At 45.6% G+C, this 25,453-nt stretch overlaps 2 protein-coding genes across 17 annotated transcripts; one reads left to right on the forward strand and one right to left on the reverse strand.

Moving 5' to 3' along the window:
• The first annotated feature begins 23 nt into the window (after positions 1-23).
• Positions 24-20,243, forward strand: LOC137284933 (uncharacterized). 16 transcript variants are annotated; one of them, XM_067816988.1, is made up of 6 exons: positions 182-359; positions 16,158-16,294; positions 16,956-17,026; positions 17,831-18,070; positions 19,250-19,367; positions 19,771-20,243. In XM_067816988.1, exons 2-6 carry the CDS (start codon positions 16,167-16,169, stop codon positions 19,841-19,843), a joined length of 630 nt encoding a protein of 209 aa, XP_067673089.1. In that variant the 5' UTR covers positions 182-359; positions 16,158-16,166; the 3' UTR covers positions 19,844-20,243. The 16 variants fall into 16 exon arrangements, 11 of the variants coding, with proteins under 11 accessions (XP_067673095.1, XP_067673089.1, XP_067673093.1 ...); XR_010956933.1 differs by having other exon boundaries at positions 189-359; positions 17,704-18,070; XM_067816990.1 differs by having other exon boundaries at positions 198-359; positions 17,760-18,070.
• A 3,000-nt stretch (positions 20,244-23,243) lies between these two features.
• LOC137283930 (uncharacterized) lies at positions 23,244-24,017 on the reverse strand. The gene has a single exon (XM_067815604.1). It carries the CDS (start codon positions 24,015-24,017, stop codon positions 23,244-23,246), a length of 774 nt encoding a protein of 257 aa, XP_067671705.1.
• Between the last annotated feature and the right edge of the window lie 1,436 nt (positions 24,018-25,453).

The raw sequence follows: 25,453 nt of genomic DNA on the forward strand, positions 1-25,453 counted from the left end.
GCTTTGTACTTAAAATGTTTTTGTATTCAGACTTGGTCTCGTCGGTACATGGCTGAAATAATCAAGATACGACGTAAACCTCAACGCAACTCCCAAAACGACTCTTAGCAATTCCCCGAAGCGTTTCCCAACACAACAGCTGTTACATGTTTATATCGCCATGTCACAGCGTTTCCGGATTCTAGTTGTATTTGGTCGAAGGTAACAGTGTGACGGGAAGCAGACAACGTTGCTGAAGATGTAGGTAGTTTTTGATGCCGGGTCGTGTATGTGCTTTGAACGCCGTCGATAACGTTTACGCCAAACGTTGCAGGAGGTCAACCACACCGTTACTACGGTAGATATATCAGACAGTTGATGTAAGTATCCCAGTTTCTGGATACATATCATGTATATATCAGACATTCAATGTGCGATGTGGTTGTAACGGCATCCCAGCTGCATCACGGACCTGTGAAGATCCAGAACAGGATTGGTCCTCAGCAACCCAACCGTGTCGTTGAACGACTGACGGGTTTGGGATATCAGGGCTAGATTTTAGAAGCTCTCTTAGCGCTAAAATAGTCGTAAGTTAATGTTAATGTATGGCACTTACGGCTGTCTTAGCGCTAATAGAGCTTCGGAAATCTAGGCCCAGGTTCGCTGAGTTGGTTGACGCTTGTCATAGTATCTCGATGCTCGTTATATATTTATAGCCGTATTGTCTGGTCCAGACAATTTACAGCTCGCCGTCATGCAACTGAATATCATTTGGTGCGGCGTTAAACACCAGCCAACCCATACCTATCACGGCTCGTCAGTTACATTTGGTAGGAAATGTCTAACCGGCCGCGGTGTAGGGAGGAGGCTAGCCTAACAGTCTAACAGTCGCAGAGCTTCCAACCAAATTTAAAAACGCCCTAGATTGACTGCGTCCAGATTGGAACTTTAATGAGTGATTCATGGTTCGAAGTCCTGAAATCGACACATTATTGTCAGTTTCCTATTCAGAACATGCACTGTAAACGATGCTTTTATACATATTGGTGTGATTTTAAGTGGTAAACCAAGTGTTGCCGTGAGATTTATTTATTGTTTTCGTGAAAGCTTGGCATGAGTAATAAAAACAAGTCGCAAGTCATTGGTATGCAGTTCATGAACAATATCAGTTGCCTTTACTCCCAGACCTTACTACACCTCACTGTCGTTCCGTGTCAAATTAGTGAGTTAGTGAGTTAATGTTTATTGTCACGTCGGCAATGATTGAGCCATATCGTGATGAGTACAAATTTGACTTTTACAAAGAATATACACATTATAAAACATGTCGTCAAAGGACGGTAAAACAATTAGACTATCACAGTTCGAATTTAGAAGTATCATGTGAGGTTAAAAATTAATAGCATAACTTGGACAATGCATAATATAAATTAGGCCATAGATTGCCAACAACTGAAGGTAGATCACCATACTAGGGACCATGGGCACTTACAATATCTTTGCTATCTGCACGGACCCTAGTTAGATTTATACCATAACATCAGCCACTGGCGACTACGCTGATAAAACAACAAATATTCTACGATTAAGAACGTTCCTTGTCAAATTAAAAAGAGTTATTTGTTTCTATGACAACTAAATATGATCAGAAACTGAGCGTGAATGAGTGAAGTGGAGAAATGGAGGTGAACAAAGTCAATGGAAAATTACGTAGGGTTATGAAATACTAAAGATTAATTTTGGCAAACGTATGTGTGATATAATTCCTGAGCCCCTTATCACATTAATGCAATGTACATGTCTTTCCCGTAAGAGCTATAAACATGAAAACGGTGATATTTGACAATATGTCGTGTTGTCTCACGTGACAGATATGATACAACAGCCCGGGATATTGACATTTTCCCCTTCATGTTTATGTGGACAGAAAATAATACTCCATACGTTTAGACCATTAATGTATATCATGGTTGTAGAAACTGTCAGATAATTCACAGTCGACTAAGACTAGAATGCAGTGATTTTAACTGGGACGAATTTCAAAGATATATTTCAGAAAACGCGATCTGCTCGATCGGCACCAATCATATCATGATTTATTTACTTGCGCTAAATATAGTGGAATTAGAAAAAATGCCTTCTTTTACACCTACGAATATGATTTAGAAACTGTCCTATTTGGTAACAGGAATTTAAACAAAAATGTTAAAATGCGCTAAACATGGTGAAATTAGAAAAAAAATGTCTGATTTTACATCCACGGATATGATTTAGAAACTGTCCTTTAAGACACAAGGAGTTTAAACAAAAAGTTAAAATGCGCTAAATATGGTGGAATTAGAAAAAAATGCCTGATTTTACATCCACGGATATGGGGTAGAGACTGTCCTATAAGGCACAAGGAGTTTAAACAAAATGTTGAAATGCGCTAAATATGGTGGAATTAGAAAAAATGTCTGATTTTACATCCACAGATATGATTTAGAAACTTTCCTATAAGGCACAGGGAGTTCAAATATATTGAAATCTGTTAATCGCTTCATAAGTAAGAGCAATCAATTTGTATATGCATAGGCAAGTTTCGCACTGTTTTGACTGCAAAATCTAAAAGGCTCGAACACTTTATTTAACTATGAACATATGAGTTGTCTGTTATTTTAGTTTATTTGTAGATGTCACGATCTTGAAATTGTCATGTTGCTGGGACGGTATTTAGAAAAACCTCATGCTTGTTTAGCTACCCAAGTTTAGGAAGTAAATTTGTTTAAATCAGATCATCTTCAATCTGAGCATCAGTGTGCAGGCATTCAAACATATGATTATAGCAATACAGTAATTATTAAGGGACAGTTATGCTGAATAGCAAAAGAAAGTTTTTTCTGGCTTTTTGTCAAGCATTTAAATAAAAGACATACACATGAAGGCTTACTTTTGGGAGATTTCATTTGATCGAAAATGGCGTTTCCTTTGCTGTTCAGTATAATTAGTGAAACCTTAAGCTGAGGTCAGTAATGGTACGAGATTATAAACGATGTATAAAATACTGAATGTTGGTATGTGCGTGGATGTGGGCGTTATCATGGGTATGTAGAGACCGGAGATATGTGGGCGTTATGATGGGTGTGTAGAGACCGGAGATATGTGGGCGTTATGATGGGTGTGTAGAGACCGGAGATATGTGGGCGTTATGATGGGTGTGCAGAGACCGGAGATATGTGGGCGTTATCATGGGTGTGTAGAGACCAGGGATATGTGGGCGTTATGATGGGTGTGTAGAGACCGGAGATATGTGGGCGTTATGATGGGTGTGCAGAGACCGGAGATATGTGGGCGTTATCATGGGTGTGCAGAGACCGGAGATATGTGGGCGTTATCATGGGTGTGTAGAGACCAGGGATATGTGGGCGTTATGATGGGTATGTAGAGACCGGAGATATGTGGGCGTTATCATGGGTGTGTAGAGACCGGAGATATGTGGGCGTTATGATGGGTGTGTAGAGACCGGAGATATGTGGGCGTTATGATGGGTGTGCAGAGACCGGAGATATGTGGGCGTTATCATGGGTGTGTAGAGACCGGAGATATGTGGGCGTCATCATGGGTGTGTAGAGACCAGGGATATGTGGGCATTATGATGGGTGTGTAGAGACCGGGGATATGTGGGCGTTATCATGGGTGTGTAGAGACCGGGGATATGTGGGCGTTATGATGGTTTTGTAATGACCAGGGATATGTGGGCGTTATCATGGGTGTGCAGAGACCAGGGATATGTGGGCGTTATCATGGGTGTGTAGAGACCGGAGATATGTGGGCGTTATCATGGGTGTGTAGAGACCGGGGATATGTGGGCGTTATGATGGGTGTGTAGAGACCAGGGATATGTGGGCGTTATCATGGGTGTGTAGAGACCGGGGATATGTGGGCGTTATCATGAGTGTGTAGAGACCAGGGATATGTGGGCGTTATCATGGGTGTGCAGAGACCAGGGATATGTGGGCGTTATGATGGGTGTGTAGAGACCAGGGATATGTGGGCGTTATGATGGGTGTGTAGAGACCAGGGATATGTGGGCGTTATGATGGGTGTGTAGAGACCAGGGATATGTGGGCGTTATCATGGGTGTGTAGAGACCGGGGATATGTGGGCGTCATCATGAGTGTGTAGAGACCAGGGATATGTGGGCGTTATCATGGGTGTGTAGAGACCAGGGATATGTGGGCGTTATGATGGGTGTGTAGAGACCGGAGATATGTGGGCGTTATGATGGGTGTGTAGAGACCAGGGATATGTGGGCGTTATGATGGGTGTGTAGAGACCAGGGATATGTGGGCGTTATCATGGGTGTGTAGAGACCGGGGATATGTGGGCGTTATGATGGGTGTGTAGAGACCGGAGATATGTGGGCGTTATGATGGGTGTGTAGAGACCAGGGATATGTGGGCGTTATGATGGGTGTGTAGAGACCGGGGATATGTGGGCGTTATGATGGGTGTGTAGAGACCAGGGATATGTGGGCGTTATGATGGGTGTGTAGAGACCGGGATATGTGGGCGTTATGATGGGTGTGTAGAGACCAGGGATATGTGGGCGTTATCATGGGTGTGTAGAGACCAGGGATATGTGGGCGTTATCATGTGTGTGTAGAGACCAGGGATATGTGGGCGTTATGATGGGTGTGTAGAGACCAGGGATATGTGGGCGTTATCATGGGTGTGTAGAGACCGGAGATATGTGGGCGTTATCATGGGTGTGTAGAGACCGGGGATATGTGGGCGTTATGATGGGTGTGTAGAGACCAGGGATATGTGGGCGTTATCATGGGTGTGTAGAGACCGGGGATATGTGGGCGTTATCATGAGTGTGTAGAGACCAGGGATATGTGGGCGTTATCATGGGTGTGCAGAGACCAGGGATATGTGGGCGTTATGATGGGTGTGTAGAGACCAGGGATATGTGGGCGTTATGATGGGTGTGTAGAGACCAGGGATATGTGGGCGTTATGATGGGTGTGTAGAGACCAGGGATATGTGGGCGTTATCATGGGTGTGTAGAGACCGGGGATATGTGGGCGTTATCATGAGTGTGTAGAGACCAGGGATATGTGGGCGTTATCATGGGTGTGTAGAGACCAGGGATATGTGGGCGTTATCATGAGTGTGTAGAGACCGGGGATATGTGGGCGTTATCATGGGTGTGTAGAGACCAGGGATATGTGGGCGTTATCATGAGTGTGTAGAGAACAGGGATATGTGGGCGTCATCATGAGTGTGTAGAGACCAGGGATATGTGGGCGTGATCATGGGTGTGTAGAGACCGGGGATATGTGGGCGTTATCATGGGTGTGTAGAGACCAGGGATATGTGGGCGTTATCATGGGTGTGTAGAGACCAGGGATATGTGGGCGTTATCATGGGTGTGTAGAGACCGGGGATATGTGGGCGTTATCATGAGTGTGTAGAGACCAGGGATATGTGGGCGTTATCATGGGTGTGTAGAGACCAGGGATATGTGGGCGTTGTCATGAGTGTGTAGAGACCGGGGATATGTGGGCGTTATCATGGGTGTGTAGAGACCAGGGATATGTGGGCGTTATCATGAGTGTGTAGAGACCAGGGATATGTGGGCGTTATCATGGGTGTGTAGAGACCGGGGATATGTGGGCGTTATCATGGGTGTGTAGAGACCGGGGATATGTGGGCGTTATCATGAGTGTGCAGAGACCAGGGATATGTGGGCGTTATGATGGGTGTGTAGAGACCAGGGATATGTGGGCGTCATCATGGGTGTGTAGAGACCGGGGATATGTGGGCATTATGATGGGTGTGTAGAGACCAGGGATATGTGGGCGTTATGATGGGTGTGTAGAGACCAGGGATATGTGGGCGTTATCATGGGTGTGTAGAGACCAGGGATATGTGGGCGTTATCATGAGTGTGCAGAGACCGGAGATATGTGGGCGTTATCATGGGTGTGTAGAGACCGGGGATATGTGGGCGTTATCATGAGTGTGCAGAGACCAGGGATATGTGGGCGTTATCATGGGTGTGTAGAGACCGGGGATATGTGGGCGTTATGATGGGTGTGTAGAGACCAGGGATATGTGGGCGTTATCATGGGTGTGTAGAGACCAGGGATATGTGGGCGTTATCATGAGTGTGCAGAGACCAGGGATATGTGGGCGTTATCATGGGTGTGTAGAGACCGGGGATATGTGGGCGTTATCATGAGTGTGCAGAGACCAGGGATATGTGGGCGTTATGATGGGTGTGTAGAGACCAGGGATATGTGGGCGTTATGATGGGTGTGTAGAGACCAGGGATATGTGGGCGTTATCATGGGTGTGTAGAGACCAGGGATATGTGGGCGTTATCATGAGTGTGCAGAGACCAGGGATATGTGGGCGTTATCATGGGTGTGTAGAGACCGGGGATATGTGGGCGTTATCATGAGTGTGCAGAGACCGGAGATATGTGGGCGTTATCATGGGTGTGTAGAGACCAGGGATATGTGGGCGTTATCATGGGTGTGTAGAGACCGGGGATATGTGGGCATTATGATGGGTGTGTAGAGACCAGGGATATGTGGGCGTTATGATGGGTGTGTAGAGACCAGGGATATGTGGGCGTTATCATGGGTGTGTAGAGACCAGGGATATGTGGGCATTATCATGGGTGTGTAGAGACCAGGGATATGTGGGCGTTATGATGGTTTTGTAGAGACCAGGGATATGTGGGCGTTATCATGGGTGTGTAGAGACCAGGGATATGTGGGCGTTATCATGGGTGTGTAGAGACCGGAGATATGTGGGCGTTATCATGGGTGTGTAGAGACCGGGGATATGTGGGCGCTATGATGGGTTTGTAATGACCAGGGATATGTGGGCGTTTTCATGTGTGTGTAGAGACCGGGGATATGTGGGCGCTATGATGGGTTTGTAATGACCAGGGATATGTGGGCATTATGATGGGTGTGTAGAGACCGGGGATATGTGGGCGTTATCATGGGTATGTAGAGACCGGAGATATGTGGGCGTTATGATGGGTGTGTAGAGACCAGGGATATGTGGGCGTTATCATGGGTGTGTAGAGACCGGGGATATGTGGGCGTTATCATGGGTGTGTAGAGACCGGGGATATGTGGGCGTTATGATGGGTGTGTAGAGACCAGGGATATGTGGGCGTTATGATGGGTGTGTAGAGACCAGGGATATGTGGGCGTTATCATGGGTGTGTAGAGACCGGGGATATGTGGGCGTTATCATGGGTGTGTAGAGACCGGAGATATGTGGGCGTTATGATGGGTGTGTAGAGACCAGGGATATGTGGGCGTTATCATGGGTGTGTAGAGACCGGGGATATGTGGGCGTTATCATGGGTGTGTAGAGACCAGGGATATGTGGGCGTTTTCATGGGTGTGTAGAGACCAGGGATATGTGGGCATTATGATGGGTGTGTAGAGACCGGGGATATGTGGGCGTTATCATGGGTGTGTAGAGACCAGGGATGTGTGGGCGTTATCATGGGTGTGCAGAGACCAGGGATATGTGGGCGTTATCATGGGTGTGTAGAGATCGGGGATATGTGGGCGTTATGATGGGTGTGTAGAGACCAGGGATATGTGGGCGTTATCATGGGTGTGTAGAGACCAGGGATATGTGGGCGTTATCATGGGTGTGTAGAGACCGGGGATATGTGGGCGTTATCATGGGTGTGTAGAGACCGGGGATATGTGGGCCTTATGATGGGTGTGTAGAGACCAGGGATATGTGGGCGTTATGATGGGTGTGTAGAGACCAGGGATATGTGGGCGTTATCATGGGTGTGTAGAGACCGGGGATATGTGGGCGTTATCATGGGTATGTAGAGACCGGAGATATGTGGGCGTTATGATGGGTGTGTAGAGACCAGGGATATGTGGGCGTTATGATGGGTGTGTAGAGACCGGGGATATGTGGGCGTTATCATGGGTGTGTAGAGACCGGGGATATGTGGGCGTTATGATGGGTGTGTAGAGACCAGGGATATGTGGGCGTCATCATGGGTGTGTAGAGACCGGGGATATGTGGGCGTTATCATGGGTATGTAGAGACCGGAGATATGTGGGCGTTATGATGGGTGTGTAGAGACCGGGGATATGTGGGCGTTATGATGGGTGTGTAGAGACCAGGGATATGTGGGCGTTATCATGGGTGTGTAGAGACCAGGGATATGTGGGCGTTATCATGGGTGTGTAGAGACCAGGGATATGTGGGCGTTATGATGGGTGTGTAGAGACCAGGGATATGTGGGCGTTATCATGGGTGTGTAGAGACCAGGGATATGTGGGCGTTATCATGGGTGTGTAGAGACCGGGGATATGTGGGCGTTATCATGGGTGTGTAGAGACCGGGGATATGTGGGCGTTATGATGGGTGTGTAGAGACCAGGGATATGTGGGCGTTATGATGGGTGTGTAGAGACCAGGGATATGTGGGCGTTATCATGGGTGTGTAGAGACCGGGGATATGTGGGCGTTATCATGGGTATGTAGAGACCGGAGATATGTGGGCGTTATGATGGGTGTGTAGAGACCAGGGATATGTGGGCGTTATCATGGGTGTGTAGAGACCGGGGATATGTGGGCGTTATGATGGGTGTGTAGAGACCAGGGATATGTGGGCGTTATCATGGGTGTGTAGAGACCGGGGATATGTGGGCGCTATGATGGGTTTGTAATGACCAGGGATATGTGGGCATTATGATGGGTGTGTAGAGACCGGGGATATGTGGGCGTTATCATGGGTATGTAGAGACCGGAGATATGTGGGCGTTATCATGGGTGTGTAGAGACCAGGGATCTGTGGGCATTATGATGGGTGTGTAGAGACCGGGGATATGTGGGCGTTATGATGGGTTTGTAATGACCAGGGATATGTGGGCATTATCATGGGTGTGCAGAGACCGGAGATATGTGGGCGTTATCATGAGTGTGTAGAGACCAGGGATATGTGGGCGTTATGATGGGTTTGTAATGACCAGGGATATGTGGGCGTTTTCATGTGTGTGTAGAGACCATGGATATGTGGGCGTTATCATGGGTGTGTAGAGACCAGGCATATGTGGGCATTATGATGGGTGTGTAGAGACCAGGGATATGAGGGCGTTATGATGGGTGTGTAGAGACCGAGGATATGTGGGCATTATGATGGGTGTGTAGAGACCGGGGATTTGAGGGCGTTGTGATGGGTGTGTAGAGACCGAGGATATGTGGGCGTTATCATGGGTGTGTAGAGACCAGGGATATGTGGGCATTATGATGGGTGTGTAGATACCGGGGATATGTGGGCATTATGATGGGTGTGTAGAGACCGGGGATATGTGGGCGTTGTCATGGGTGTGTAGAGACCAGGGATATGTGGGCGTTATCATGGGTGTGTAGAGACCGGGGATATGTGGGCATTGTGATGGGTGTGTAGATACCGGGGATATGTGGGCATTATCATGGGTGTGTAGAGACCAGGGATATGTGGGCATTATGATGGGTGTGTAGAGACCGGGGATATGTGGGCGTTGTCATGGGTGTGTAGAGACCAGGGATATGTGGGCGTTATCATGGGTGTGTAGAGACCGAGGATATGTGGGCATTATCATGGGTGTGTAGAGACCAGGGATATGTGGGCATTATGATGGGTGTGTAGAGACCGGGGATATGTGGGCGTTGTCATGGGTGTGTAGAGACCAGGGATATGTGGGCGTTATCATGGGTGTGTAGAGACCGAGGATATGTGGGCATTATCATGGGTGTGTAGAGACCAGGGATATGTGGGCATTATGATGGGTGTGTAGAGACCAGGGATATGTGGGCGTTATGATGGGTGTGTAGAGACCGGAGATATGTGGGCGTTATCATGGGTGTGTAGAGACCAGGGATATGTGGGAATTATGATGGGTGTGTAGAGACCGGGGATATGTGGGCGTTATGATGGGTGTGTAGAGACCGGGGATATGTGGGCGTTATGATGGGTGTGTAGAGACCGGGGATATGTGGGCGTTTTGATGGGTTTGTAATGACCAGGGATATGTGGGCGTAATCATGGGTGTGTAGAGACCAGGGATATGTGGGCGTTATCATGGGTGTGTAGAGACCAGGGATATGTGGGCATTATGATGGGTGTGTAGAGACCAGGGATATGTGGGCGTTATGATGGGTGTGCAGAGACCGAGGATATGTGGGCGTTATCATGGGTGTGTAGAGACCAGGGATATGTGGGCATTATGATGGGTGTGCAGAGACCGAGGATATGTGGGCGTTATGATGGGTGTGTAGCGACCAGGGATATGTGGGCGTTATGATGGGTGTGTAGAGACCAGGGATATGTGGGCATTATGATGGGTGTGTAGAGACCTGAGATATGTGGGCGTTATGATGGGTGTGTAGAGACCGGGGATATGTGGGCGTTGTCATGGGTGTGTAGAGACCAGGGATATGTGGGCGTTATCATGGGTGTGTAGAGACCAGGGATATGTGGGCATTATGATGGGTGTGTAGAGACCGGAGATATGTGGGCGTTATGATGGGTGTGTAGAGACCGGGGATATGTGGGCGCTATGATGGGTTTGTAATGACCAGGGATATGTGGGCGTTATCATGGGTGTGTAGAGACCAGGGATATGTGGGCATTATGATGGGTGTGTAGAGACCTGGGATATGTGGGCGTTATCATGGGTGTGTAATGACCTTGGATATATGGGCATTATGATGGGTGTGTAGAGACCAGGGATATGTGGGCATTATGATGGGTGTGCAGAGACCGAGGATATGTGGGCGTTATGATGGGTGTGTAGAGACCAGGGATATGTGGGCGTTATGATGGGTGTGTAGAGACCGGAGATATGTGGGCATTATGATGGGTGTGTAGAGACCAGGGATATGTGGGCGTTATGATGGGTGTATAGATACCGGGGTATGTGGGCATTATGATGGGTGTGTAGATACCAGGGATATGTGGGCATTATCATGGGTGTGTAGAGACCAGGGATATGTGGGCGTTATCATGGGTGTGTAGAGACCGGAAATATGTGGGCGTTATCATGGGTGTGTAGAGACCAGGGATATGTGGGCATTATGATGGGTGTGTAGAGACCTGGGATATGTGGGCATTATGATGGGTGTGTAGAGACCAGGGATATGTGGGCGTTATCATGGGTGTGTAGAGACCAGGGATATGTGGGCATTATGATGAGTGTGTAGAGACCAGGGATATGTGGGCATTATGATGGGTGTGTAGAGACCGGGGATATGTGGGCATTATCATGGGTGTGTAGAGACCAGGGATATGTGGGCATTATGATGGGTGTGTAGAGACCTGGGATATGTGGGCATTATGATGGGTGTGTAGAGACCAGGGATATGTGGGCATTATGATGAGTGTGTAGAGACCAGGGATATGTGGGCATTATGATGGGTGTGTAGAGACCGGGGATATGTGGGCATTATCATGGGTGTGTAGAGACCAGGGATATGTGGGCATTATGATGGGTGTGTAGAGACCGGGGATATGCTGGCATTATGATGGGTGTGTAGAGACCAGGGATATGTGGGCGTTATCATGGGTGTGTAGAGACCAGGGATATGTGGGCGTTATCATGGGTGTGTAGAGACCGGGGATATGTGGGCGTTATCATGGGTGTGTAGAGACCAGGGATATGTGGGCATTATGATGGGTGTGTAGAGACCTGGGATATGTGGGCATTATGATGGGTGTGTAGAGACCAGGGATATGTGGGCGTTATCATGGGTGTGTAGAGACCAGGGATATGTGGGCATTATGATGAGTGTGTAGAGACCAGGGATATGTGGGCATTATGATGGGTGTGTAGAGACCGGGGATATGTGGGCATTATCATGGGTGTGTAGAGACCAGGGATATGTGGGCATTATGATGGGTGTGTAGAGACCTGGGATATGTGGGCATTATGATGGGTGTGTAGAGACCAGGGATATGTGGGCATTATGATGAGTGTGTAGAGACCAGGGATATGTGGGCATTATGATGGGTGTGTAGAGACCAGGGATATGTGGGCGTTATCATGGGTGTGTAGAGACCGGGGATATGTGGGCGTTATCATGGGTGTGTAGAGACCAGGGATATGTGGGCATTATGATGGGTGTGTAGAGACCTGGGATATGTGGGCATTATGATGGGTGTGTAGAGACCAGGGATATGTGGGCGTTATCATGGGTGTGTAGAGACCAGGGATATGTGGGCATTATGATGAGTGTGTAGAGACCAGGGATATGTGGGCATTATGATGGGTGTGTAGAGACCGGGGATATGTGGGCATTATCATGGGTGTGTAGAGACCAGGGATATGTGGGCATTATGATGGGTGTGTAGAGACCTGGGATATGTGGGCATTATGATGGGTGTGTAGAGACCAGGGATATGTGGGCATTATGATGAGTGTGTAGAGACCAGGGATATGTGGGCATTATGATGGGTGTGTAGAGACCGGGGATATGTGGGCATTATCATGGGTGTGTAGAGACCAGGGATATGTGGGCATTATGATGGGTGTGTAGAGACCTGGGATATGTGGGCGTTATGATGGGTGTGTAGAGACCTGGGATATGTGGGCGTTTTCATGGGTGTCTAATGACCAGGAATATGTGGGCGTTATGATGGGTGTGTAAACACCGGGGATATGCTGGCATTATGATGGGTGTGTAGTGACCTGGGATATGTTGGCATCATGATGGGTGTGTAGAGACCGGGGATATGTGGGCATTATGATGGGTGTGTAGAGACCGGGATATGTGGGCGTTATCATGAATGTGTAGGGATCTGGAATATGCTGAGCGTTATCATGGGTGTGCAGGGACCGGGGATATGTCGGGCGTTGTCATACATGTGTAGGGACCGGGGATATGTGGGCGTTGTCATAGGGGTGTAGAGAAATACGAGGGCGTGTTTGTGTATCGTTGTCGGTGTCGGTGACGTGTCGGGTTACTGTTGAAAAGGCTGGAAAGACAGCACTGATCTCATGTGCACAAATAACAATCGGGCTTAGCTGTACGTGACGAAGTCCGGGAGATAATCGGCTCATTTGTCCACGGACTGTGATTTCTGATGAATCATGGCAGCTGATGGGTTATCTGTTGAGACATTACTTGTGACCACCGCTAGCCGCCAACCTTTGTTCATAGTCTGAGCGAATTCTTTAGCATACATGATTGCATCAGTTACCGGCCCTGAGGACGTTATGTGTGCAATATGATGGGTGTGCAGAAACCGGGATATGTGGGCGTTATCATGGGTGTGTAATGAACTGGGATATGTGGGCGTTATCATGAGATTTCCAAACTCTCATCCAAATCTACCTTTGTCACGTATATGAGAGGACAACCCATTGCCACGTCAGAACTTGAAACTTTCATGAACTTGAAATGCCTAACAGGAAATCTAATTTAACCGATAAGAAGAGATGTTTCTCTGGCTTTACGCAATACCTTAAAACCTGTAAAAATATTTTGAGAAAGCATCGTGTCAAAATACGAAGATAGATAGTTAGATATAGAGGCAGAGAGAGAGGAGAGAGAGAGGAGAGAGAGAGAGCGAGAGAGCGAGAGAGACATATTTCCATAGCGCCTGTTGCGATGGCAATACATTGTATGACATGGTTTAGGCGTTGTATTGTGTCGTGTTATTGCCTCATGAATACCAGCATGTCAATTCATGCCTCACAGTTTGTGTCTTCATGCTGAAGAAAGGTACATATAGTCATTGAGTCTAAACCGGCTTATGCCTCACACACTTCGGTTGATTGCATATATATTGTGAGTTTTGATTGATACTCGTTCGCCCGCATGACGACCATAAAACCTCATGTAAACAGAATGAAACTCAATGCTCTCTGCAGAATAATACACACGGAGTAGATTATCTACATATGATAATTTAAAATATATTTCTGAATCTGTGTAATAGTATATATGTATTTAATGTGCCAGTCTGTGAATGCTTTAAAAATATGTAGTTAGTGTGTTTGTGCTTGCAGACGAGTAGCAAGTCATTTATCATAGAATCCCGATAGGTTAGTAGTGAGGGCTTGCCCAACCTTTCTAGCAACATTCATATGTGATTTCGGTCTTTTTTAACAATGGTAGCTACGCCCCTGGCTTGAACGTGTGTTCATGTGTGACTGTTTGTTAATGCATGTGTGCGTTCATCTGTGAATCGGACTTTAACCACTAGACAACCTCACCGCCCTCAATGATTATAGTATTGCTGTCTCGAGTAGGAGGATGAAGGCAGGCTCGCTGACTGGTTGACTCATGTCATCGTATCCAGGTGCGTAGATCGATCTTCATCCTGATAATCAGTGGATTTTCTGGTCCAGGCTCGATTCTTTCCAGACCACCGACTTTAGCCGGTATATTGCAGAGCGCAGCCTTAAACAAATCAGCCTGCATGCAAAATGTCTACACCACACCGACTTCCCGCACTCACCTACCCTTCGCGCAACTCATTATAACTGTACAGGCACGGCTTGTGAAGTGCTGTTCACAGGTATACAATGACAGGTTTCAAAATGCACTTGTCTCTATGTCCACCGTTGCACATGGGAATACCTTACATAGTACACTCGAATTATACTGGGGACAGCTGAATGTGGGTTAACTGACATGCACACATTGACAGACATTGTCCTAACCAACATCCGGAGCGCGTGATCTAAGTTTCCGCTCTGCCTGAGTTGGTCGTATACAGACAGACAGCTTGGATCAAATTACGACAACAGGCAACAGCTTGACACGGAATGGAGTTATGAGTGTTCTTGAGAAGTAAGTATGTGAATCATGCCTTTCCTTATTCTTTTGCAAGTAACAGTAAAACTACTAGTAGTAGTGGTATGTTTATGTTTCTTATTGACAAGTCATGTGTGTATGTGTCGATTGATATCACCCTTATGAGGGTTACAGCCCAATGTCAGCGTAGTCGGATATGTAGTGTGTATGTGTTGTTTTTCCTTCCGCCAAATCTTGTCTGTCATTTACGTTACAACTTCAGAGTTGACTCTTCGCCCATTTCCCTGGGATTCATTCAGTTCAAAGTTAGTTATTTGACAACAATTAGGTATTTAGAGAACAGGAAAATTAGATAATTTATTGTGTCACCTTAGAGAACTCAACTTCCTTTGCCTTTGAGAGTGACAGGAAGGGTGAGCTAAGAGTAGACTTTGAGGGAGAGGCTGGGAAAGGATCCGTGGAGGAGACATCAGAAAATGGGCTTAACATATGGTATCCATGTGAAGCTATTTTATATGTGGACGGTGGATGTATGTACAGTTGCATGAAATGAAACTAAAATATTCATTGTTAATATCATAATAATCTTCTATCTTTCACTGAGTGAGTGAGTGAGTGAGAAGCTTAGATGAATATTTCACTTTGATGACTATTTCACCCATATCACGACATGTGTGAGTAAAGCTCGATGTCTTAGTGAAACCATTAGCAGGTATTGTGCTGAATAACCTGGGGACATAATCGACCCAAACCAGCTTTCGAATCCACGAACATAGACTCTTGGCAATACTACAGGTTCAGCGTATCTGTACTGTGGTTAGAGATATTTGACTTACGGTAAAGTAAATTCAACGTGTTCAGCAAACAGACATGCGGACGTCAGAACCCAGTGAACCCTGATTTTACCGAAAAAAGGCTGCAATTGCATTATTAAACACTGAACTGGATAAAACAGTTTTTTTAAAAAAAAAAATCTCGAAATGTCACTTTATTAAAGATGATGTTCACTGTGTCATGCATATATATCGTCAAACAAGTTGCTGTATGTCATCAAAGAATTTGCAAGTCAATGTTAGCATAACAGATAAATCCGCTGTGGGGATTCCCACAAAGAACGTGCAGATTATACGAGTATGCCTCCATAAACGCAAACAATACAGAACTACACTGTCTTTCTAGGTCTCAGTGGGGTGCTTTCGATACTATACACGCGTTACCTTCTTCAAATATTCATTTGAATTCATCCCTCTTGGTACTCCAAATATCCTTCTTGACATTGTGGCAGTTATAAGAATATCCCTCTTGATATTGTGGCAATTATATAAATATCCTTCTTGACATTGTGGCAGTTATAGAAATATCCTTCTTGAAACTGGATAAAACATTTTCAGCACTCATGCATGGTCTCGGTGGATAATAGACATCTGAACAAGGACAACTCTAAACTGGTTGGCTTCATTCAGCTTGTGGGGCATGTTTGCTTCCCATCTCTATCGTCACTACATATAAACAATAATCAATGCAACAGGTAGTACTATGCCTTTTGTACAGACCGCATTCAAATGCAAATTACCATTGTCATATAGTTACGTAACCTGGCCTAAATACACATACCTTTAATGCTTTCGATAATTTTTTCACGACATGTGATATGGCGTAGTATCAGAATCGCCGGCCTGCATGAATACTTCACTTACATTAAAACCGTTAAACGATCAATTATGTGTTCTTTTACACACAGCAAAACATGTCAACCTATCTTAATATAACATCTCCCGGATGATCGAACCTGGACCCGACAATCCAGTGTTCAACATCATGGCCATTGACCTGAGGTGGGATCCCATTGGTCAAGCAGGTCATCGCGTCTGACCATGAAACCCTATCATTGGCGTCTTACGACATCACGAGTTACGTAAGACCAGACCCGTGACGATCCCAGTTAGAATAGGCCTTCGGCAACCTTGCCATAAAAGGCGACTATGACTGTCGTAAGAGGCGACTAACAGGATCGCGTGGTCAGACTCGTTGACATGGTTGACACATGTCAACGGTTCCCAACGCAGATCGATGCTCATGCTGTTGATCACTGCATTGTCTGGTCCAAACTTGATCATTTACAGACCGCCGCCATATAACTTTGATCTCTACTGACGGACCCATTATGACGGCAAGTGTTTCTGTTTCAGCGTCTGTGCCATGACGCACTGGGGGAGGCTCTTATTTCACTTTGTTCTTATTCGGTTCCTGGTGTCCAAAGGTAATCTTTATACCTTTAATGTATGTTAATACCTTTAACTGCCAACATAATCTTTGGTCATAAATATTTTATATCATGACAAAATAAAATCTCTGATTTCTTTAAATGATCCCCTCCCTGTTATATATAAAAATATAAATAAAAAAAATATAAAGAGCGATCAGAGTATATTAAAGTTGTCGTTTCTGCTTTTGACCTTGGTGAATCGCTTGTACTTTCGGGTGTCCAAAAAACTACTTTCTGTTTTAAAGAGTGTTTGTACACTCACTCACTATCTCCCACCCTCCCTCGCTCACTCTTGTATGTAGGAACACAGGATAAAACTAGTTATAGGTTTATAGAGGTATCCGAAATCTCATCCACTGACGACCCGGGGAACATGACAGCGGACGTGGATGGCTGCAAGACTCTCTGTAACACAACCGAGCTTTTTGTTTTTTAAAATCATAGTAGAAGTCAGTTAGGACAATAGGTATGAAAACTATTTTCGCTCTCTCGATACTTTAAACATCAGGAAAATAGGAAAAAGCATTTTTCTTTACTTGTAAGAAGACCCTTTAAGATCGGGCTCAGACTATTGATCTTCAGTAACCCATGCTTGTCATAAGAGGCGACTAACGGGATCGGGTGGTCAGGCTCGCTGACTTAGTTGACAAATGTCACCTCTTCACCAACAGCGTAGATCGATGCTCATGCTGTTGATCACTGGATCAGTGGACTCGAATATTTACAGACCGCCACCATATAGCTGGAATATTGCTGAGTGCGGCGTAAAACAAAACTCACTCACGTCCCTTACATCAGGCCAGACATGCAGCTTCATGGAGACTACGGGTCAGAAGGGGATGGACAGCCTGCGGAGTAACTCGGGGAACATGACAACGGACGTGGATGGCTGCAAGACTCTCTGTAACACAACCGAGCTGTGTATAGCAGGGGAGTTCCACTCCAGCACAAACAAGTGTTTCATGTACAGTCTGGAGACAAGTCTCACTGTACAGGCTGACACAGTGTTCTTCCGATGGAACTGTCCTACAGGAGCGGGTGAGCGTTTATAGAAACTATTTCTAAATAAATAAGTAGAATATAGAGAGCATACACATCATACCCACTACCCACATTTCTCTTTTTTTTCATTTTTTAAAATCATAGTAGAAGTCAGTTAGGGCAATAGGTATGAAACCTATTTTCGCTTTCTCGATACTTTAAACACCACGAAAATAGGTAAATGTGAGATCTGGCATTTTGGCAATCTCTCTTTATCATGGCTTAAAAGACATGTTGGATCTGGGACATTAAAATTGACCATACTGACTTAAATCTATTTGCAAAGCATTTTTCTTTACTTGACCCTTTAAGATCGAGCTAGAATATTGATCTTCAGTAACCCATGCTTGTCGTAAGAGGTGACTAACGGGATCGGGTGGTCAGGCTCGCTGACTTGGTTTACAAATGTCACCTCTTCACCAACAACCTAGATCGATGCTCATGCTGTTGATCACTGGGCTGTCTGGTCCAGACTCGATTATTTACAGGGCGCCACCATATAGCTGGAATATTGCTGAGTGCGGCGTAAATCTGAACTCACTCATTTATTCAGTTGTAAGCAGTGGGATCTATGTACCTAAATACAGTGAATAATTCAGCTTTTGTTACCCGGCTGCATAATTTAGCAGCCCAGCAATGCGCTGCAATCTGAACGTTCTATGCAGCTCCTTAAAATGGGTTTATTTGTTACTATCAAAACTATATATGTTTAGGGACTAAGCATTGGGCTCGGGCTGGGGCAGAACATTCTAGCTTGGATCTTCATTGCTGTCAGGATTAGAAGGTGTAATGTTTGATCATCTAGGAAACACGTGTATTTGTCGCTCGGAATACCTCGAGTTAACTTTTTCGGGGTTGCATGATTAGAAAAAGCATTCTGACTGTGAGTTTCCTGATCTGATGGACGAGGTTTTGATTGGTCGGATTTAAGATTGCTCTGAGGGGCCCATAAGAGGATGTCTTAAGATATTTACATAGCCGTAGAATTATAATTCGCGTTTTCCCCCTGTCTCTTTGTCCATTCCTCGCTACCTCGATTGTCACGATGTCTCGAAGTTATAAGACGATCCCAATGGGTTTGAGTAACCGTGCTTGAACCCTACGTGTGCCTCCGTGATCCCTGAACTGCTATTACTACCACCACATAATTTTAATGTGATATTACCATGTGCAAAGTTTCAGACGATGATTCAAACTATGTACCCGTCATAGTAGGCTGTGTCGTTGGTGTGGTGGTTTTTACTGGAGCGGTTACTGTCTCTGTCGTTTGCTGCACAAAAGCAAATAACAAGAGGTTAGTAAACCCACCCTAAAACAAGGGCACAAAGACGCCTCTGTACTTCAGTCTCACTCCTCTCGTCTGGTCGTCATTTTTATAGATAATCACAAAATGGGCATGTTTTACCTCAAGGTTAGAACGCTGAAATCTACAATGTATTTGATGTATGCGACGTCAACGTCCTCGAGAACAGATGCAATTATATTTTGAACACTTGTGGAACGATGTGTCATACGCCATCCTCAGAATCACTGGGGCGGTGGGGTAGCTTAGTGGTTGAAGTGTTCGCTCTCACGCCGAAGACCTGGGTTCGATTACAGATATGTGGTTTAGCTTGAATATTTTTGAAAGCTCACTAACTCACTTACTCACTCACTCACTGACTCACTCAGCATCAGTATACCAATTTTTTTTCCAGAAAAACCGACACTGAACTTGAACAAAAAGCGGAAGAAAACGAAGAGAATTGCTCGCTTAAAGAAGACGAGTAACATCAAAAAGTTTTCAAGAAAATGAATGAATGAATGAGTTACAAGACTGTAACCTACAGTTATATGTTACTGAAAAGAACCACTATTTTGATTTCTCAATAACCGTAGTTATGTGGATTTTGACAGCTGATGGTATAGCTGTCGTTGTACAAAGCCATCTGGTGATCGTAACGTCCATACGACAACATAGACTTACGACTGGCGCATTCGTAACTACTCGTGTCGGTCACGGAAAGAGACGAATTGTTACGAATGCCTAAGGTTTAGTCTTAAGGTTGCTTTGTACAATGACACCCTGGACCAAACAATAGTCCGTTGTAGCTCAGTTGTTTCAAGCTTGTTCATTATTTATGTAGTTGTGCGTAACAATAATGATAATAATAAAATATGGACAATCTCAGCTTTTCGTTCCTTGACTTATGGCTGCCAACCTTAGTGCCTGTTGCTGTTTCAACAAAAGATAGTAATCTGCGAGGCGGATTGTCGAGATTTTTGTCTGGCTAAGCTGAGTGAGTTTAGTTTTACGCCGCACTCAGCGATATGTCAGCTATGTGGCGGCACTCAGTAAATAATCAGGTCTGTGCCAGTGCCAGACAATCCAGTGATCAACAGCATGAGCATCGCACTGCACAATCTGTATACGATGACATGGGTCAACCAAGCTAGCGAGCCTGATCACCCAATCCCGCTCGTTACCTCATGATGTTGATCATTGGCTTGTGTGGTCCAGACCCCCGCCAAGCAGTGCTGATGATTGTGACAAACCAAACAACCGTCTTTATGAAATATCTTGCATTCAGTGGGCCTATTATCAAAATGTGTCATCCTTAATCATCAAATGTACGGTTTTTGTTGATACGTTCAGTAAACGAGATAGTGTTGATGTACATTTCGCATTTCCTCAGTCTGAACGACCTCCAATCAGAGGATCAGGCATCTAAGCAGGATACCAGTATATATTCTGACTTGTGCTTGTATTTTGATAGTAATGCCTTGTTCAAATGACATCTAACAATGGTTTTCGCCTGAAACGGTCATCTACATCTTTAGACATCATAGTCCAAATATCGAAATTAATGTAAAACTAGAACTGCATACTATGCATACACGTTTTGACATGTATTGCTCTTTTGTGTTTGTTTACCGGCGAAAAAAATGTGCAACCAGATTCCACTTGATGAAAGAGCAAGCATGCGCTCCGAAACGTTGTGTAGTCCACAATAAGGAATTTGACATCCATAAATCTGGCTTTTCTTATGCTTTCCACTTCTAAATGCCCTTCAAAGATTGAATCAGATTCCAGCTGAGCGTCATCCCTTTGATAATAACGTCCAGACCAGACTGTAAAGATGCGTGTTACCTGAACCACTGGGACACGATGACATGCTATAAACAAGTTCTCGAGTCAGGCGAAGTCTATTTTGGCGTGATTAGATCCTGTTTTGGGTGTCTGCTATTGATTGACTTTGATGTACATAACTCTTCACAAAAAGTAGGGGAACTTCATTTTTTTATTTACGATTAAAAATATTCAGGAGATTTGTCGGAATCAGTCAATGTTGATATGATATTATTGAATGTTTCGAGAGTGCATTACCATTTGCGCTTCCTTACAACCATAGTTATTTGGAATGTAGTCGCTTTTGAATGGTGTATGGCATGTAATTTGCATGTATACGATTTTCATTTTAAAACAAACAACTAGAAACAAACAATAACAAATGCGTGATGCAAGATGAGTGTCAAAAGTTCTAAGTGATATATCGATCTTCTTGAAAAAACGTCAAAATTAAGAATGGGACCCCATCCACGTTTATGCGTTGTGCACGTGCATATCATGCGTTGTGTTTAGGGGTGGTAATAAAAGGAAATGGTATTGCGTTCATAAGATGTCTGTCCTTGAAACGTTTGTTAACGTTTACACTTCCTGTCCAAATTGATCATGAAAGTTCAGGTTTCCCTACCTTTTTCTGAAGAGCATATATTTGTAGTCGACTCAGTGGCAGCAACTGATAGAAGCGCTTGTAAAATGTCAAGGTCTGACAGTCGCACCCTGTCTGTTTCGAGAGGTTTCGGACCTTAAATGTGTCTTAGAGGCTGGTAGGACGTATTGGAGACAGGCAAGAGGGTGATTAGAGACTTTTTTCGAACATCCGTCTCATTAACTTAAGACCCGTGAAGATCAGGGTTAGAATTGGTCTTCAGTAACCCAAGTTTGTCGTAAAAGGCGACTAACGGGATCGGATGGTCAGGCTCGCTGACTTGGTTGACACATGTCATCTATTCACCAGTTGTGTAGATCGATGCTCATGCTGTTAATCACTGGATTATGTGGTTCCGATTCGAGTATTTATATACAGATACTGTCGGACTCATTTTGTGCTTTTATGCGGACAATATCCAAGATTCCGGGCCGTCTACTTCTCCATGGTATCCAACAACTGAAAACGTGATCAAGACAGCTGTTAATCCAGACACATGTTTAGTGGGGTCTCTGTGTAGCATCTGAACAGCCCACAAAAGTGAATTCAGCGTCCGCAACGCATTTTGGGTTAACGTTTGGTTAGCTTAACACAGAAGACCCAGACATCCACGAAGCGTATTCAGTCTCACGACTGCGGTAGAAATGTGATAAGGATCCTTTTGAAAATAAAAGTTGCAATGTCATTTCAAAATGCGTGTCAAGTCTCAGTTACCGAGTTATACAGCTCCATGACCGACTTTGAGAGTTGGAGAGTTGTGAATATAGAGGGGAGATTGGGGATTTATGGAGTTGAGAATGTGAGTACGTAGTTGCGGATATTATAAGTTATCACATCGTGTCGAGGGAAATACGGGGTTTTATCAGTCCCGAGTAGACGAGAGACTGATAAAACCCCGTATTTCCCTCGACACGATGTGATAACGCATTTATCTAGCTGAATGTTTTCACTAAATCAAAACAAAACAACACGCATCGAATCGACTTGCTGCCATGTTGACACCAGCTGATCGTTTGACCTCAATGCACCGCACGTTACTAAAAGCTTGTCGATGCACGCTTTTCTCACTTCGCGTCGTCACCGAGGCGTAGCGGGGCGATATGACTTTCGCAGCGGGAGTATACGACTTTTATACTCCTGCTGGCGGATCGTGATGGATGTACATGGTATTTTATCAGAGTCACGTGGACCAATCAAAACTCGACATTCTTACATGAGGCTAGATAAGGGTAGTTGGGGAGGTGGTGGCGTGAGCGTAGTTGAGTGGGTTGGGTGGATATGGGGAGGTGGATAGCTGAGGATTTGGAAAGGAGCGTGCAATAGTAGGTGGACAGTTGAGAAGGGGGAGAGGGAAGTCGTTGGGGAGGTGGTAATGTGGGGAGATGGATAGATGGGGATGTGGGGAGGAGCGTGCATTATTAGGTCAGTAGTTGGACAGGTGGTGGAGGGAGCGTTGTTGGAGAGATGATGAAATGGGGCGGGGGATGTGGGAAGGAGCGAGCATTAAGAGGTAGGTAGTTGTAGAGGAGGTGGGGGTGGGGTATTGAGGAGTTTGGGGTGGGGTATTGAGGAGGTGGGGGAATATAGGGAGATGGGTGGCTGGGAATGTGGGAAGGAGCGTGCATTAAGAGGTCGGTAGTTGTAGAGGAGGTGGGGGTGGGGTACTGAGGAGGTGGAGGTGGGGTATTGAGGAGGTGGGGGTGGGGTATTGAGGAGGTGGGGGAATAGGGAGATGGGTAGCTGGGGATGTGGGAAGGAGCGTGCATTAAGAGGTCGGTAGTTGTATAGGAGGTGGGGGTGAGGTATTGAGGAGGTGGGGGTGGGGTATTGAGGAGGTGGGGGTGGGGTATTGAGGAGGTGGGGGTGGGTATTGAGGAGGTGGGGGAATATAGGGAGATGGGTGGCTGGGAATGTGGGAAGGAGCGTGCATTAAGAGGTCGGTAGTTGTAGAGGAGGTGGGGGTGGGGTACTGAGGAGGTGGAGGTGGGGTATTGAGGAGTTTGGGGTGGGGTATTGAGGAGGTGGGGGAATAGGGAGATGGGTAGCTGGGGATGTGGGAAGGAGCGTGCATTAAGAGGTCGGTAGTTGTAGAGGAGGTGGGGGTGAGGTATTGAGGAGGTGGAGGTGGGGTATTGAGGAGGTGGGGGAATATAGGGAGATGGGTAGCTGGGAATGTGGGAAGGAGCGTGCATTAAGAGGTCGGTAGTTGTAGAGGAGGTGGGGGTGATGTACTGAGGAGGTGGAGGTGGGGTATTGAGGAGGTGGGGGAGTATAGGGAGATGGGTGGCTGGGAATGTGGGAAGGAGCGTGCATTAAGAGGTCGGTAGTTGTAGAGGAGGTGGGGGTGAGGTATTGAGGAGGTGAGGGTGGGGTATTGAGGAGGTGGGGGAATAGGGGGAATAGGGAGATGGGTGGCTGGGAATGTGGGAAGGAGCGTGCATTAAGAGGTCGGTAGTTGTATAGGAGGTGGGGGTGGGGTACTGAGGAGGTGGAGGTGGGGTATTGAGGAGGTGGGGGTGGGGTATTGAGGAGGTGGGGGAATAGGGAGATGGGTAGCTGGGGATGTGGGAAGGAGCGTGCATTAAGAGGTCGGTAGTTGTATAGGAGGTGGGGGTGAGGTATTGAGGAGGTGGGGGTGGGGTATTGAGGAGGTGAAACGGGGCCAGGGCATGTTTTTCGAATATGATGTTCTCTACGCCACGACTCGATAATACGTCCACTGAAATCGGCTCATTGTTTAGTTTGTACATTATGGAGCCCCTCCTAGTATTGAGATGTGAGGAGGAGCGTGCATTAAGAGGTCGCTCTCCTAATATTGACGTGTCATGACGGGATAATAATAAACAAGCAATCAACATTCTACATTCATTGCTATTCATGGAGCTATTACTACACGTTCTCACTATTTAAGAGCTAATGCCATAGTTAGATTTAGTTCAGAATGCCCAAGATAAAATTCTTTTTGCCATTATTGTTGCATCTCTTTCAAGCATGCACCCCCGCGAAGACATAAAGGCGTCTCTAGTTGCTGATGTAGTTGCTGATCTGTTGTGTTTTGTGTCGGTGAAACGTAACGGGTCAGGGTTATTAATTCATGACACAGAGGAAAGGGTTGATAAAGATCACGAGAGCACTACATATACATACAGAGGAATGGGGCACCAGAAATTCGCTCCACACATTGTACCCATGTGGGATATGGAACCCTTGTCTTCTTCGTGACGAGAGAACACTTTAACCACTAGGCTACCCCACCATCCCGTAAACTATCCGTCAGTCTTACAAAACGTCCAAACGTTTTTGAACTTGTACTAGAATTGTAACCCTTTCGAAATGCTCAAAATGTGTAAAAATATTAATTATATTGACAGTTATAATTACTATGTTATAATATCTAAGGTAATGTACAAGATGACTTTTACGGAAACGCCGAAGTGCCACAGCCTGACGTTTTTTATCTCCTAATTAAGACTCAATATCTCCTTATTAGTACTTATTATCTCCTAATTAGGTCTTAATATCATTAACGTCTTATCTGGTGAGTGGTTCTAAAAATTTCAAATGAACATTGTATTATCACTGGCATCATCGTAGAGGGCTGTTTATAACAGTGTCCATTTACGGACAA

This window comes from Haliotis asinina, chromosome 5 (genome assembly GCF_037392515.1).
Source record: "Haliotis asinina isolate JCU_RB_2024 chromosome 5, JCU_Hal_asi_v2, whole genome shotgun sequence".
Taxonomy (NCBI): domain Eukaryota; kingdom Metazoa; phylum Mollusca; class Gastropoda; order Lepetellida; family Haliotidae; genus Haliotis; species Haliotis asinina.